Genomic DNA, 17,199 nt, shown 5'->3' on the forward strand with positions numbered 1-17,199 from the left:
TGGGCCTCAATGTTGGGGGCCATTTGTTCTTTAACAACGCAAATGTTCCATCCGCAGAGGCGGCAGAGCAACAGAATTGCACCCCTCAAAGAGGAAAAATTATATCCAAGCACTCAAGTTGAGGGGGTGTTTAGTTGGTGAAAAAGTTTGGATTTGGCTACCGTAGCACATTTCGTTGTTATTTGACAATTAATGTTCAATCATAGATTAATTAGCATCACTAGATTCATCTCGTAGGAATCAGTTAGACTATGTAATTAGTTATTTTTTTCAACTGCATTTAATGCTTCATGTATGTATCCGAAAATTCGATGTAATGGGTACTGCGCAAATTTTTTTGGGAACTAAACGCAGCCTTAATGGTTTTTTTTCTGTGTCCCAAATATACAGTAGACGTTGTGTACTATAAGTAAAGGAGTATATTTTTGTTTTAGGAAGAAAAATTTACACCCATTTTACATTTCAAGTTGGTGATGACATAACTTCTTCGAATAAGAGTTCTTTTGGCGTTTGGACCGTAATATTCTTTTTTGTGAATCATTGACTGTAAATTTATAATGTCATATTACTCCCTCCGTTCACAAATACTTAACTACAAAATTTGGTCAAACGTTTGAACTGTGGCCATTGATGGTTTTGAAAATATATAATTTGAAAACATGAAAATTATAGGTGTAAATTTCTCTTATAATGTAGTACATCATACCTGTCAGGTATAATAACTATATTCCAATAAAAAAGTAGCGGTTAAAGCTAAAATTAAAGTGGTCGTAAAAAATACAACTGCCTCAAGTACCGACCAGAGTATCGTGCATTCGTGTGGGTGTGACCAATCTAAATTGCTTCTAAATTACCCCTGGAAAGGCATATTCGGCTTTGTTTATCCTGTGCACCAGTAGGACCTGGATATGCGTAGCCTAAAGTCTGATCGACAAAAAAAAATGTAGGCACGATAACAGAATTGAGGGAAGAACCACCACCAGTGTATATCCATAATCGTAGCCCTCATTTTAAGTTTTAAAAAAATAACGAAATTTAAGTTTGCCGGAACTACAAATTCTTGCCAACAAGTCCATACAGTATACTACTAATCCTAGACTTCATAAGCTTGAATTATCAATGGATACTCTTGGTTGTGGTTTCATTAGTCTACAGTACACTACAAATAACGTAACCCTGCTATCTAGTCTACAGGGATACTCCATTCTCAATGGAGTTATCAGACAAACGCACCGAGCGCATTAGAATGATGGACGCCCTTTTGAGTCCGACGACGAATTGAAGTGACTTGACCTTTTTCTTCCAAGGGTCTTCCATGTGAAACTGGTTCCCTTCTGTAAACCACTGGTGATGACTTCATCTTCCCCATCATCTTCAGTCTCCTCCTTGCTGTATGATGAAACTCCAGCCCTTCCTTTGTCAGGTGTCCACGACGGGTTGCTTGCACCATCTGCGCTGTTCTCTAGAGATCTAGGCCTCTTCCTCCTTTCACTAAAATCAACTTCTGGTATGTCAGGTAAATAAGAGGTCCTCTTCGCTCTTGGAGTTATCTTTGGAATATCCTCAAATCCTTCATCGGATTTCATCCACTGATCGCCAAAAGAGTCTGAATAGACAACCTCCTTCCTTCGTCTCTTCGAACCAACTGAAATATTCTGGAATTCATCTGCCACGGTCCTCTTGGTTGTGGTTTCATTATTGGCAAACACCCAATCTGGAACCTCATTTCCATCCATAAGTCTAGATTTGTAGTTTTCTCTTTGCCTCCTTTCCTCATCCATCTTCTCGAACAACCAAAACTCTTCATCATTTCGAGCAGCCAAACGATTTATTTCACGCTCACTGGGAATATCAGTTCCCAGCGAGCTTGTGCCTCTCCTGAGGATCTCCTGCAACAAGGCTCGCCTGTCCTGTGCTGCAGTGGGAATGAACATGAAAATATATCATAAATTATAATACAATGTGTACATGAAGAAAGGAACTGGAGCGTTCAAACTTCAACTCACCAGTGGAAGTTGTGTTAAACAGGCCAGCCTGGATAACTTTTGCATCAATACCCATCTTCTGTTTTGCGCGGTCCAAGATCTCTTCTTCAATTGAACCAACACTAACAAGAACAAATACACGCACTTCTTTCTTTTGTCCTATACGATGGGCACGGTCTTCAGCTTGCTGGTCCATTTGAGGGTTCCAGTCACTATCAAAGATAATGACAGTGTCTGCAGTCTGCAAGTTTAATCCAAGGCCTCCGGCACGTGTGCTGAGGAGGAACATGAAATATTCTGAATCCTTCTTATTAAAATCTGCCAGTAACCTTCCTCGTTCTTCAGTCTTCGTGGATCCATCAAGCCTCATGTACTTGAAATTGTACATTTGCAAATACACTTCTAAAACGTCAAGCAGTTTTGTCATCTGAGAGAAAAGTAGAACCCTATGGCCAGCTCTCTGCAGTTTTGGAAGTAGACGATCAAGCAATTCAAACTTTCCTGATGCTCTAACAATTTCCTCCCGCTGATACATGTTATAATGCTCTACAAATAGGTAAGGATGGTTGCAACACTTCCTAAGCTGCATTGACAGATTTTGCAGGGCCTTTGATCTGAGCCCTGCACGCATGAGCATGAACAAGAACAAGTAATGAGCACATACTCACACAAAACACAAGGAAAATGAAAATGGAAGTGCAAGAGCGCCACATTATATGTACTAAATCAGTTACAGATATATCCAAATTTGCACCAGTGTTATAATTGTTTTATGCACTGCTCCACCAAGATCAGGTGCAAAAATTTAAAATCTTGTTTCACTCATGAATATATTTTCTAGGGGGGAGGATTAGTAGTACTACAAAGGCATACCAGATCCTAGCGCAACCCTTTCCCTGCTTGTGACTTGTTCGTAGTATGCTTTTTGCCAAGCAGACATGTCACACTTGAGAATTACTTGTGTTTTCACAGGGAGATATTTTTCCACTTCATCTTTCTTCCTCCTCAGCAAAAATGGACGCAAAACCTGGGTAAAAACAAAGGGTGCAATGAATAAATTTAAATGTTCCAAAATCAAATTTAATTTTTCATACTTTATGTGCTGCCACCTCACCAGATCTTGACCAAAAAGATGATGATGCAAGTGGAGGATCATGTGGCAACATGTATAAAGTTAAAAGAACTGAATGACTGGAGGGAATGAATAGGGAGCAGCACTACTCACTTGATGTAAACGATGTAAGATTAGTAGCTGTTCCTCGTCATTAAGGCTGACATCACATGCAAATGGTGCATTGAACCATTCCTCAAAATTCTGAGATGAATTAAAAATATTGGGCAGAATAAAGTTTAGCAAAGACCACAGTTCTTGTAGGCTGTTTTGGATCGGAGTGCCAGTTAAAAGTAGCCTGCGGCGGATCTGGTATCTGTAAATAAAGCGTCAGCAATATGTAAGTATAATTTCCAAAAGGTCCAAATAAATTAATTTACTATCGTTAAGGAAAAAAACATATAGGTCAATGGTCATCACCAAATAATGAACAAGGTTGACACATAAATGGCAAAAATGGAAGTAGGCAACTATCCATGGAAAGAAAATGGTACTGAAATATGATGGAAAACAGCTGTCTCAATCATATCAGTTATACTCCTACAGAAACTTTGCAAGTTATATTTGGTAAATTTCGTATAGTACCAAACTAATTTAATGATTAGCAATAAAGCTAGTGATAAAATCATTGCATTTACATAAAGTATCATAACAATTTAATCATTTTTTGGACCAACAATTTAATCAATTATAAGCTGGCTCTGAACGCTATCTGATCAATACAATGACTTATTCACTCAGTTACCACCTTCTTCAGGAAAGGCAGAAGGTATGTCCATGTGATAACCCGCAAAGCCAAGATGTTTGAGATCCATCTAATAAATGCTAGAAGGTGTAGACCCATTGTCCCGACATATAAGAAAAAGTTGTGTGTAATTTGCTGAGCAAACTAGTTTAATGATTGTTATCGCAAGGTTATGAGACCTGGTACTAAATATGAAACTTGAAGTTCTTCACATTTTCAGTGGCTGGTATTTCAAGTGGTTTATAGGCCAATGTGTCAACAATCAAAAAGACATTAGTGGCAACCAGAGCCATCCCCAGATAATAATTAAGTGAACACATGTCAACCGATGCTACACAGTAGCAAAATTATGAATAAAGATTTTACCCAGAGACTAGTGTGCGAGCAAGAGCACATTCATGGTTTTTCAGACGATGTCCTTCATCAACTATCAAATAATGCCAGTGAACCTTCTTTAGGAACTTCTTATCTTTCAGAATCAAATCATAATGCGTGAGCAAAACATTAAATTGCAGTCCCTGTACATCAAAATTCTTATCCCTTAGAGCCCTCCGCTCATCTGGACGACCATCATACAGAATTGTCGCAATGCTGCAACAGACAAGCATGTTGTGTTAGGGTGGCTTCAATACAAAGTGGAACGGAAAATGAGTAGACTCCAATGAAACAATACCTGGGAGCCCAAGTTTTGAATTCATTCGACCAATTTGGTAATACTGCTTTTGGAGCAATTATTAAGTGTGGCCCTGGGACCTCTTTCTTTTCCAACAGATAAGCAATCAAAGCTATGGTCTGAATTGTCTTTCCCAGACCCATTTCATCAGCTAGAATGCCATTCAAATTGTTGTTAAATAAAGAAAGCATCCATTGGAGACCCTCTAATTGATATGGCCTCAATTCCCCACCTTCGAGAGCTGATGGTTGTTCTGTTACCTGTAAATGCAGAGAACAGATTGAAACATTAGATTCACCAGAATTACCCAGCATCACAGATACTATGGGTGATGACAAATTAATGAATACAAGATTAGTCCGAATTCCAATGAAAAACATACCCAGAATCAATTAGTGATTGCTCTTCTCGGGCTCTGTACTTTTATTTTGTATTTTGTTTTCTCTTTTTATTATATATATACCACAGTGGGGGTGTCCCTTGCTGTTTCGTTTCAAAAAATAGTTTTACAACCAGAAAGAAAGAGTCGAAATCATAATGCAAAACAAAAATATTAGTCCCAAGATATTGAATGAGGGGAGGTAATAGTTCCCCTTATAATTTATTTCAATCCGTGCGTTATCTATTACTAGTAGTAGTAGCAATGCTCTCCCTTGCTGTTTTCCCTAAATAACAGTACCTACCATCTTTGAGATCCAAATTAAGTACATTGCCAGCAAACGCATAAGTTGTTATAATTATGGCTATGAATGTGATGGTCCATAAATCTGTGTGCATCATAAACTTTGGGTGCCATATACACCCAACAAGATACAGAAAAAAGTACAATAAATGGATAGTGAAACTTTGTTCTACCTTCTCTTCAATTGAATGGACAGTAAAATCAAGTCTACGCCCTGCATTGAATTTATTTTCATCCGCAGAACCAGGAAGGTCTGCATCATCGTCTGAAGGAGATTCCTCAGGTGATTCATTCTTGATGTCTGAGATTTGTGAATCAGATTCGGACCCTTTTGGTACTTCATTTCCTTCTGGTTGACTAACATGCTCAGCATCTTTTTGTCGTTGTACAGCTTTCCCAATTCCTTCAAGAAGTTCATTTGTTTTGTCAAGGAGCATTTTCAGGCGTTCATTCTTGCTCTCCTCAACCATTCTCATATATGCTTCTTGATCACCGATTTTCAGAAGATTCATTCTACTTTTCTCTTGCCGTGAGATACGTTGACGTGCCCGAACATGCCATGCCTACATTTATCAAGTAAAAGGGCTCTTAAGTGTTAAAGTTGCACATCTAGAACATGTGTATCGCTAGGATAAAATTGTATTACAAAATAGTAATGGCATTTACTCTGAAAGGAAATGCAATCATGTTCTAACAAATAGGGGGGAAAAGGTGCACTATTTTCTAAATGCTTCGTTTCTCTTCTCAAAATTTGAATATATGTTGCATCAAAATCTTCACCTTTCGTAATCTCAAGGAGCATAAAAATATTGTTGAAACGCAATCATAGTTTACTCTGGCACCATTTCAGATAGATGAATAGATAGGGTCCTAAATCATACCAGAACTCCATCATTCCGCTGCTTTCTTTGTTTGAATGTAGTTCCTAATTGCACCTGGTGTTCCCTAGAAGCATTGAGAATTTCTGTAAAAAACTTCCTCTTCCTTATATCTGCCTGAATTTTTTCTTCCTCTTCGAGTCTTGACATCCTCTAAAGTTTGAAAGTACCAACATTGTAATCACTATTTGAGCTGTATATAAACTAGCAAACCTAATTATCATTATCAGAAGATATATGACACAAACCTCTGTGAATCTCCTTTTGCGGTGAACATCATCAGCATCCATTAAAAAGCTATCTCCTATGCCATACATGGCAAAAGGATATCGTATCCGCATCATCCCCCAGTCAAACAGTTGCTTTTCAGGATATGCACATTTCTTGTGTAGCCAATATTCTGCGCTGATATCGGACCGCACTTTCTTCTGTAAGTCTAACAACTGGACAAGTATATGAACAATCAGCAAGGATTGCTATGACAAATCACTGTTGACTATACTTATGAATATAGACACATGAAAGTCATATGTGGCAGTTTCAAATAGATATGGTGTCTAACAAATAGGTGAAAGCTGGTATCTCAACCGCTGCTGGACAAGCTTTTCTAAAATATGTGCTTGACCACAAATCCATCGCAATTACCAGCACACAGATCTCAGCAATACTCAAGTGCTGGGACATGCCACCTTTAAGAAGCCAGCAATTTGTACTGTAGAACATCTTGATGGAGAGAATAATAGATGTATTCCTCCAACCCTAGAAGGGTGGGTATATATAATCCCTATACATGGGCCTCTATACACATTGGCTCAATATACACCAACACTCCCCGCAGTCTGAACTACCGGCACAGCGGTGTTCAAGACTGGACAACAAGAAAGCCAACACCCCCCCGCAGTCTGAACAACCGGCGCAGCGGTGTTCAAGTCTGGACAAGAAGAGAGTACAAAGGGCTAATACCCTCCGCAGCCACAGCTAGCCACCGGCTACGTTGAGGCCTTTGGTGAAGATGTCAGCAAACTGGGAGGTAGTCGGGACATGGAGTACCCGAACATCGCCGATGGCGACTCTGTCGCGCACGAAGTGCAGGTCAATCTCCACATGCTTCGTCCGCTGATGCTGGACGGGGTTGGTGGAAAGATACACGACGCTGACGTTGTCGCAGTAGACGAGCGTGCTCTTGGCGAGCGGGCTGTGGAGCTCCGCCAAAAGCTGTTGTAGCCAGGACGCCTCCGCCACACCGTTAGCGACAGACCGGTACTCCGCCTCAGCACTGGAGCGGGAGACAACCGGCTGCCGCTTGGACGACCAGGAGACCAGGTTGCCGCCTAGGAAGACGGCGCACCCGGAAGTGGAGCGACGGGTGTCCGGGCAGCCAGCCCAGTCAGCGTCGGTGTAGACCACCAGCTCAGCAGAGGACGAGCGGTGAAGCACCAGGCCGAGGTCCACTGTGCCACGGACGTAGCGGAGGAGACGCTTCAGCGCAGCAAGGTGTGACTCCCGGGGATCATACATATGGAGACAGACCTGCTGGACAGCGTAGGTAAGGTTCGGCCTGGTGAAGATGAGGTACTGCAAAGCGCCGGCCAGACTCCGGTAGGCAGTAGGATCAGCCACCGGATCACCCAGATCAGCAGACAGCTTCGCCTGAGTGTCGACAGGAGTGGAGCAGCGCTTGCAATCAGTCATCCCAGCTCGCTCCAGGATATCAAGTGCGTACTGTCGCTGGTGAAGGATAAGACTAGACAGGCGAGGCTCAACAGTGACGCCCAAGAAGTGGTGGAACTGACCAAGATCCTTCATAGCGAACTCATGCTGCAGAGAGGAGATGACACTCTAAAGCAACTGCTAACTGGAGGCAGTGAGCACAATGTCATCGACATAGAGCAGCAGATATGCAGCCTCATCCCCACGGCGATAGACGAAGAGAGACGTGTCAAACTTGGCCTCGGTGAACCCCAATGTCAGCAAGAACGTGGCGAACCGAGAGTACCAAGCCCGAGGAGCCTGCTTCAGACCATAGAGAGACTTGTTGAGCCGGCAGACCATATCCGGACGACTTGAGTCCACAAATCTCGCTGGCTGAGAGCAGTAGACAGTCTCTGATAGAGTGCCGTGAAGAAACGCATTCTTCACGTCCAGCTGGTGGACAGGCCAAGAGCGCGAAAGCGCAAGCGAGAGGACCGTGCGCACCGTAGCGGGCTTCACCACTGGACTGAAGGTCTCATCATAGTCCACACCAGGCCGCTGGGTGAACCCCCGGAGAACCCAGCGAGCCTTGTAGCGCTCCAGTGTGCTGTCAGCCCGACGCTTATACGTCCAGATCCACTTGCCAGTCACCACATTGCAACCAGACGGACGTGGCACGAGGTCCCACGTCTGGTTGGCGAGGAGAGCCGCGTACTCCTCTTCCATCGCGCGACGGCAGTGAGGATCCACCAAGGCGTCGCAGACAGAGGAGGATACCGGAGAGACCCGCGGCTCTCCCTCGGTGGCGGTGAGAGTCGCGGCCTGAGACGCCATCCGCCGAGTCACCATGGGATGAATATGCCGAGGATCCCGATGGATGACTGGCGGGTGGTACACCTCCGGCTCGGCTCGAGAGGGAGCTGGAGGAGGCGGCGGCGGCGACGGCTCCGGTGTAGGCGTCGCAGGAGCCTCCGGAGCAAGAGGCGGCGCCGGTGTCGACGCCGAGCGACGCCGGTACACCTGCACCGGCTGAGCGTACCGCTGCGGAGCCGGAGTCGGCGCCGAGCGACGCCGGTACACCTGCACCGGCTGAGCGTACCACGCAGGTGTAGGGGAAGGCACCGGAGCCACGCGTGGCGCGACCGCGGGCACCGGGGCCGCGCTCGGCGCAGCAGGGATCACCGGAAGCGGTGCCGGTGTGTCGGGAAAACCTGCAGGAAAAGGACAGACAGGTAACGGTGGCTGAACCACCGGATCAGTCGGAAACAGAGACTCCAGGTCGGGGTCAGGAGAAGATTTGAAGGAGGTGGAGTAGGGAAAATCCGACTCGTCAAAGACGACGTGTCGGGAGATCAGAGCGCGGCGAGAGGTGAGGTCAAAGCATCGGTACCCCTTACGGTCAGGGGAGTACCCGAGGAACACACAACGAGTCGAGCGGGGCGCCAGCTTGTGAGAAGCAGTGGCGGAGGTGTTAGAGTAACACGCACACCCGAAGATCCGAAGGTGGTCGTAGCGAGGAGGGCTACCGAAGAGAGCTTGGTGTGGAGTGGGAGCAAGAGAAGCAGTGGACGGAAGGCGGTTGAGCAGATAGGTGGCGATGTGGAGGCTCTCAGCCCAGAAGCGCAGGGGCAGAGAGGCCTGGATCAGAAGGGTGCGCACGACGTCGTTCGTCGTGCGAATCATCCGCTCAGCCTTGCCGTTCTGAGGAGAGGTATACGGACAAGACATACGCAGCTGAACACCCCGAGACAGGAAGAAGGAACGGGAGGTGGAGTTATCGAACTCACGCCCGTTGTCACACTGGACGGCCTTAACGGTGAGGCCGAACTGAGTGGACACCCAGGCAAAGAAGTGGAAGAGGGTGGGGAAGGTCTCAGACTTGGCGCGCAAAGGGAAAGTCCAAGAGTAATGAGAAAAATCATCAACAATGACCAGATAATATTTGTAGCCAGACATGCTGAATACAGGAGATGTCCACAGGTCACAGTGAATAAGATCAAAAACATGCGCAGCATGCGAAGAAGAAAACGGAAGTCTAACATGACGACCTAACTGGCACGCATGACAGAGGTGCTCAGCAGAAGCCCTAATACATAGAACATCGGTACTACGACTGAGCTGAGCCAAAACGTCGCGGCCGGGGTGTCCAAGCCGGCGGTGCCAGGTGGTGGAAGAAGGCGTCACGGCAAAAGCAGTAGACGAAGAAAAAAAAAGCCGAACGCGAGGCAGCGGAAGCCGGAAGCCGAAGAGTGTAAAGGGGCCCCGAGCTGTCACATCGGAGGAGCGGACGCCGGGAAGCCGAATCCTTCACAGTAAGACCCGAAAAGTCAAATTCGATAGAACAGGAGTTGTCAGTAGTAAACTGGCGAATGGAAAGAAGGTTGTGAACCATTTGAGGAGCAACAAGAACATTAGGAAGACGAGGAGCAGAACCAACGGCGGTGACAGGAAGGCAAGACACATCACCAACCATAATAGAAGAAGGACAAGAGGGGTGTGGGGGTCGGACGGAAGAGAGGATACCGGCATCAGGAGTAGTGTGGAACGAGGCACCCGAGTCGGCGATCTACTCGGTGCTGACCGGCGGCGTCAGTCCCATGGTGCTGAAGGACTGCGCCAAAGCAGCCTGGTCGCACCCCCCAGGACAAGTCGGCTGCTGGCTGGGCTGAACGGGCGGGGTCCAGGACGGCGCGAAGAGTAGAGCAGCGCCAGTGAACATGGCCGCCGGCTGGAGCTGAAGCCGAGGCCCACCTCCCGGACCCTGGAACGGCCACATCGAGATGCGCCCTGACCATGGGTAGCTGAAGGATAGCCAGGGCGTACCTCCAGGGGTAGGGGCAGGAGCCGGAGTCGGCGCATCCCGACGGCCCCCACCAGTACCAGTACCCCCAGAAGCAGGGCCACCAGTGCCGCCACCACCACCACCACGTCCCTCCCCGCCGGCGACGTCCACGCCCCCCCCCCCCCCACACACACACACCTCAGGTCTACCCGGCGGGAGCAGCACCAAGGAGGGAAGTGGCAGGAGCAGCGGAGGAGGCCGGTGGAGCAGCAACGAGCGCGGCGGGGGTGGGCGAGGACGATCCGGGCGGGAGACCCCTGGTGATCTCGAGGGCGAGGTCGTCCCGGACCTGCAGGAAGGTGGGGAAGGGCCTCTGGCGGGCGATCCAGCTCTTCAGGTCGTCGTAGGTGCTGCTCAGGCCCCGCAGGACATTGAGCACCAAGACCCGATCGGACACCGGATCCCCGAGGTCGTGTAGAGCATTGGCCATGCCCTTCATCCGCCGGCAGTACTCACCGACGGAGAGGTCCCCCTGCATGAAGGTGCGGAACGTGGCGTCGAGCTGGAGGGCGCGGTACTCGGCGTTGCCGAGGAACTGCCCCTCGAGCGCCACCCAGGCCTGCCGCGCGGTGCCGCCGTGGGTCCTGACGAGGTCCTAAAGATCTAGGGAGATGGTCCCGAAGATCCAGGACATGGCGACGCTATCGAGGCGCAGCCACGCCACGTCCTGCGCCTCGATCGGCGTGTCAAGGAGGACGTGGTCGTCGAGGGCGTAGCGGCGGAAGGCGAGCAGGACCTAGTCCCGCCAGCGTCCGTAGGAGGAGGACGTCGGGTCGAGGAGGACGGTGACCAGGGCCCTGATGTTCTGGACGCCGGCGGCCTGGAGGTGGAGCTGGGCGACCATGAGGTCGGTCGGGTCGTACCGGGCTCCAGATCCAGCGGGCGGGGCCTGGCGGGAGGAAGAGGCGCCGGGCTCGGGGTCGACGCGCCGGCCTGAGGAGACGCGGAGGAAGTGTCCGCCTCAGCGACCCGGAGAGCGGAGGCGTCGGCCGCGGCGCGCTCACGCTCCCAGGCGAGGGCAGCCGCGCGGACCCGCTCCTGGGCCGCCGAAGCCTCCGACTTGACGGCGAGGAGGGCCGTGGCGAGAGCGGCGTCGGCCTGCGGCCCACGGAGGGCGGCGGCGGCGAGTGGCGCATCCTCGGGCGCCATCCTGAGGCCAGACCATGCGGGACCGGGCGCGGCATTGACGACGGGCTGCTTGCCCGCAGCGACAGCGGCGCGGTGGGCCGCAGCGGCGGCTGGATCGGCGCCCGCGGCCTGCAGCAGCTGCGCTGCGGTCTGCAGGGCGGCCGGATCGGCGCCCGCGCCAACAGCTGCGGCGGCGGCGGCGTCAGGCTGCAGGGGACCCAGGGCGGCAGGTGGCTGCTGCGGCGGCCCCTGCCCCGGCGGCGGCCCTTGCGGCTGCGCCGGGGGCGGCAACGGCCCCTGTGGCGGCGGCCCCTGCGGCGCCTGGGGCAGAGGAGGCCCCCCCGCGGCGCCCGGAGCAGAGGCCGCGGCACCCGCGGCGGCGCCCGCGGCGGCGTCCGCGACCGGCACGCCCTCGAGGAGGACCAGCGCGGCGGCCGGGGAGGCCCAGGGCCGAGCGGCGGCGGCCCAGGCGCCCAGATTTGCGTGAGCGGGAGCAGAGGAGGGAGAGGAAGAGAGGGGAGGGAGCGAGCGCCCAAATCCATCGCAATTACCAACACACAGATCTCAGCAATACTCAAGTGTTGGGACATGCCACCTTTAAGAAGCCAGCAATTTGTACTGTAGAACATCTTGATGGAGAAAATAATGGATGTATTCCTCCAACCCTAGAAGGGTGGGTATATATAATCCATATACATGGGCCTCTAGATGGGCCTCTATACACATGGGCTCAATATACACCAACCCCCCCCCCCTCCCCCCGCAGTCTGAACTACCGGCACAGCGGTGTTCAAGACTGGACAAAAAGAAAGCCAACACCCGTGCTGGCTGCTAGAGGTGGAAGGGGAGAAAGGAACTTTAACCCTAGGCTAATGATACCATGATGGAGAGAATAATGGATGTATTCCTCCAACCCTAGAAGGGTGGGTATATATAATCCCTATACATGGGCCTCTATACACATGGGCTCAATATATACCAACACATCTAATCAAGGATTTTGCATGTATGTAGGAAACAATTCATGAACATGCAATATTAGTTGTATTATAAAATTTTCGATAGAAAACGAATAATGGAAGCACAGTGATTAATAACTAATATCGGCACAAAGAGGCTAAAAGGAAACCATATCAAATGAGCAACCACCAAGAAGAAAGGACAGCAAAATAGTCTATGCTTAGTCTTCTAGATAACCTGGTTACCTTTAACCCGTACAATTCAAGCAAACACTTCATTTGCAAGTCTTCACCCCTAGTAGAAGGTAACCCTGGCACAGACAAAAAGAAATAAGTGATGATGCTGCAACATGTAAAAATAACAATGATCAAACAACTAAGCAACTCTTCAAATAAGTCAAGCAGTAGCGAAGCTCTAGTGGCTGCTTCCAGGAAATTAAATGCAAGCAGATGCAAAATATATCTGGCTAATGCTCAACATTCGGTAACAAGTGAATCTGTTGCACAATCAAACAAAAAAAACATTCCAAATTTGCTGCTTTTTCCACCTTTCAATTCCGCATTAAATATTTCCACCATAAATCATACTGCACAGCAGAGCCAAAAGAAAGCCTGGGCTCAGGTCAGGACAGGTCAAATAAACTAGAGGTGTTGTTGACACAGTAGGCCAGAAACATAAATGGCCAATGGCCACATTGCCTGTATAAAACTCCGCTCGAACTGTTTAGCAGAGATTCAACTCCCCAAGCACTTTAGTTTTAGCACTAGGTGATGTCCTGGACTTCTGTCTGATCCATTAGATTGAACATGGATGGCTCAGATCATACAAATTCTCTTACCATTAGTTGGATTCTTCTCCAGTTAGCTGCCATCAACTCCCTCCCTCATCTACCATTGTTCCATCAGATAACATGGACGGTTCAGATCATACATGGACGCTCCTACTGTTAGTTGCCATCAACTCCCTCCCCCCCCCCCCCCCCTCTCCCCCTGCCTGCCACTTGAGGCCCCCGCCTAAAGCATGTACTCGCTATCCCTGTCTTATTTATGCTGCTCGGAACTGGAAGGGATCTGGCAGTGACCTTGATGAGGTGGCCAGCAGGCACGTGGTCATCAGTGACCAGAGATGCCGGCCTCCGCTATCATTGGAGACAAAAGAGGAGTTCACCGGAGATGATGGAGTACTACATGGCGCAAAAATGGGGATGAAATGAGTTCTAAATATTAATTAAGGCTTTGAGAGTGGTACGTTTGCAAATTGGGTTTGGGAGTGCTGTAGACTTTTTGACCCACAAAATTATCCAGTCAATACAACCAGATTTGTAAGGCCAGTCTCAGTGGAGAGTGTCACCGCACAGTTACCAGACTGTGAACTAGGTAACCAAGCCGGAGGAGTGTCATGGTGATGACATTCCTCTCACATCCCATGAAACTCCCTCTCCTCTCTCTTCATAATGACTCTGCCATGTCACACTCCTATGACACTCCCATTGAGATTGGCCTAAGACCATGAAAACTAAACCGGGAATTGAAATATCAAAAAATTGTTCAAAACAATGCAAGCCAGAGAACCAGTCAGCAAAGAAAGTACAAAAATGAGTCCCTCTAAGACCTTCGAGTTCAGCTAGCCGATGCTGGATGGATGCATTGAATCGTCCTTCCTTCAGAGCAGCCAATTCTGAGTAGGATACAGGTATTTTATGATTCTTAAATATCGCATCTTCAAGCTCTTCAATCAAGGTAGCCCCCTGTAAGGTAACAGCTTTACTCAGCCAAAAAATAAGAGAAGATCATTCAACAGCTAAATAGCAAGTACTTCACAAAACAAACAAAACCAAAAGTAGGTAAACAAATGAGCACTTTCTGTATTTTCTGGAGCAAGCAATACATTGCTGATCCTAAGAGAGCATCAGAGGTCAGTAGAATTTCAACAGGAAAATTTAAATGTTCAATCCTACTCAAGCATTATCCAACATAATCATCCCATCTGGGTTCAAAACAGCTAAATCTATCAGCAGCTTTGTCCACTCCAGTATAAACAAGCAAATATGCCGTGACAAACTATTTCACCTAATGAATACCAGTACTGCACCCAACAGAGACATCTAGCCGCAACACAAACCATGAAAGCATTATGATACTTTTTTTTCGACGAACAAGCATTATGATACTCAAAGGGAAACAGCCAATTGCAAGCAAAAACATCACTACAAGTGCAGCCCACAATCCCCAGCAAGAAGCACACTCCAATCTAAGGAAGACTAGCAAAAGTGAAGTTAAATCACGTCGAATTCCACAGACCCTAAGCGAATCTCGTGACGAGCAGACCCCAACACCTCGGCACAAATCCAACACGCAGCCCCGGGAGCACTCGGCAGAAAGGTGAAATCGCCGTACAAACCGAAGAAGCAGCGGCACGCACCTCGGCAGCACCGCCATCGGCGCCCTCCGCGCAGCCCTCCTCCGCGGCATCCGCGGCCGCCATCTCCTCATCCCCTTCCTTCTCCTCATCCCCTTCCTTCTCGGCCTCCCCGTCCCCATCGCCGGCACCCCCGTCGTGGTAGATGGACGAGACGGCGCGCAGGACGTCGGGGGGGAGCGGGAGGTTGCGGGAGAGCAGGTTGAGCGCGCCGATGAGCGTCCTGGCCTGCTCCACCGCGCCCCCGGCCTCGTCCACGGCGGAGGACGACGCTGGGGGCGCCACCGCCACCGCCGCGTCCACGGACGCCGCCATCGCTAGGGTTTCGCCCCGCGACGCCTCCGCGGGGCGAGACGGCGCCGGCTCCTCCCCCGGCGGGTTGAATCGGCGCGCGGCAACGGTCTGCTGGGTTTTGAGCGGGGTTTGATGGGGTGTTTTCGCGCCGGCCTGTGTCAGGGGAAGCCGAAGCTTCGATCGATCGGGGCGAGGAGGCGGGCGCCGCGCGGATGGCTGGGCAGCGGATGGGGAATTTTGGTGGCTTTTTCTTTTTTTTTTCTTTTTTAACTGCGTACGGGCTCGGGTGTATATATCATGTATTGGATCGGGCTGGGCGTGGGCGGGTGGGATCCAATTTGGCGGTTGGCGTGCGTTTGGTGTTATGAGGTGGGCCTGGGCCGAGCTGACCCAGCCTGTATATGAAACCCTTTTTTTTTTGAACTTGCCCGTATACAAAACTGACCGAACTCAGCCTGCGACTCGCTTAGGCTGTCTTCGGAGGCATCCGATAAAATTAGAACATACAGAAAAGAGAAGGCTTGACATTTGGGAATTTTATTTCCACAGCGTTTCGCTTGGTCTATGTAAAATTAATCATTTAATCAAAAATATGTAAAGAATAGTGAACAACTTCCGCTTCAAGAATGCATTCAGAATTTAGAAATATGCAATATATGAGTTTCTCATGGCCGAATCAAGTTGCAAGTAAAAATACAAGTCATACTTAAGAAATGTTTGAGTCTCGGACCTGGAATGGGAAGAAGTACACATGCATAAGGATAACTCTAAAATCAAACTTTTCGAGTGAGGGACCGAAACTGGCGACCAGATGGGGGTGAATGGGAGCCGATCAAAATTTTCGCGAAATTTGAAACGTCGGCCTATGTCCCAAAATCACCGCAAGCCCTCGAACCTAGGTCAGCGAGAATAGCTATGGACAAGCTATCTCGAAGCAAAAGACACAGGTCGCAGCGCGGAAGTAAAGGCGAGAGAAACTTCTCAAACCGCAGCACAGCACACACAGACCGGTCTGACCGGTGCACTGGACCGGTCTGACCAGTCGGGCAATTCAAACCCAGACTGACCGGTCTGACCGGTCTCGCCCACCGGTCTGACCGGTGTCGTCCAGAAAACCCGCAAACAAACCTTCAAATCACGAATCTCGAGTAAACGAAGTCCAAATCCAACCAAACTTGGAGGAAAGCTTCGTAACTACCCCGTGAACAAATCCCCAAAAGATCTCACCCAAAAGATTCACGGATTGAGAGAAATCGAGGAAAGATCAAAGAGGATTGGGGTTTTCTCAAGAATACAAAATCGCCAATTCGTAAGAACTCATGATTCCAAGGGGTTTGGCACTAGCCTATATGCATAGGAATCATTCCAAAGAGTTCATCAAACCACGAAATCAAGGGTTGTTCTCCTCCAAACAAGGAACACACCAAAAGAGGAGAATTGAACCCAAAACGCAAGAGAGAAGGGGAGGACGAGATGCTCAGCACACACAAGTGAATCTCAAACAAATTTCATCCATTAATCTCAGATGAATTCACCTATACAAAGGCTAGAGCCATCCGCCCATCGTCCACCCTCTAGATTGGAGAGAAAAGCTATAATCTAAACTATATTTGCGTTGGAGACCTTAGCCCTAACCTGAGCAGAGGGAAGGGGGAAAGAAAAACCGAAAAGGACTCAAGAGACTCCAAGCCCTCCACCTGGAGAAGGGGGCTTTTATACCCAGTTGCAGCGGCCAGACCGGTAAGACCGGTCCAGGGGATCAGTCAGACCGGTCGGGTCTGCAGCAGCCCG

General features: G+C 49.1%; 1 protein-coding gene across 1 annotated transcript; it reads right to left on the bottom strand.

Annotated features, from left to right (window-relative positions):
* Positions 1–985: 985 nt before the first annotated feature.
* LOC120664220 (probable ATP-dependent DNA helicase CHR12) lies at positions 986–15,670 on the bottom strand. Its single transcript, XM_039943315.1, has 12 exons — positions 15,118–15,670; positions 14,308–14,443; positions 12,942–13,006; positions 6,323–6,517; positions 6,078–6,227; positions 5,370–5,759; positions 4,515–4,774; positions 4,208–4,432; positions 3,211–3,412; positions 2,859–3,012; positions 2,007–2,606; positions 986–1,915 (listed from the first exon to the last, which is right to left on the bottom strand). The coding sequence occupies exons 1-12, from the start codon at positions 15,427–15,429 to the stop codon at positions 1,242–1,244; spliced, it is 3,363 nt and encodes a 1,120-aa protein (XP_039799249.1). The 5' UTR covers positions 15,430–15,670; the 3' UTR covers positions 986–1,241.
* Positions 15,671–17,199: the final 1,529 nt, after the last annotated feature.

This window comes from Panicum virgatum, chromosome 3N (genome assembly GCF_016808335.1).
Source record: "Panicum virgatum strain AP13 chromosome 3N, P.virgatum_v5, whole genome shotgun sequence".
In the NCBI taxonomy this organism is placed as follows: domain Eukaryota; kingdom Viridiplantae; phylum Streptophyta; class Magnoliopsida; order Poales; family Poaceae; genus Panicum; species Panicum virgatum.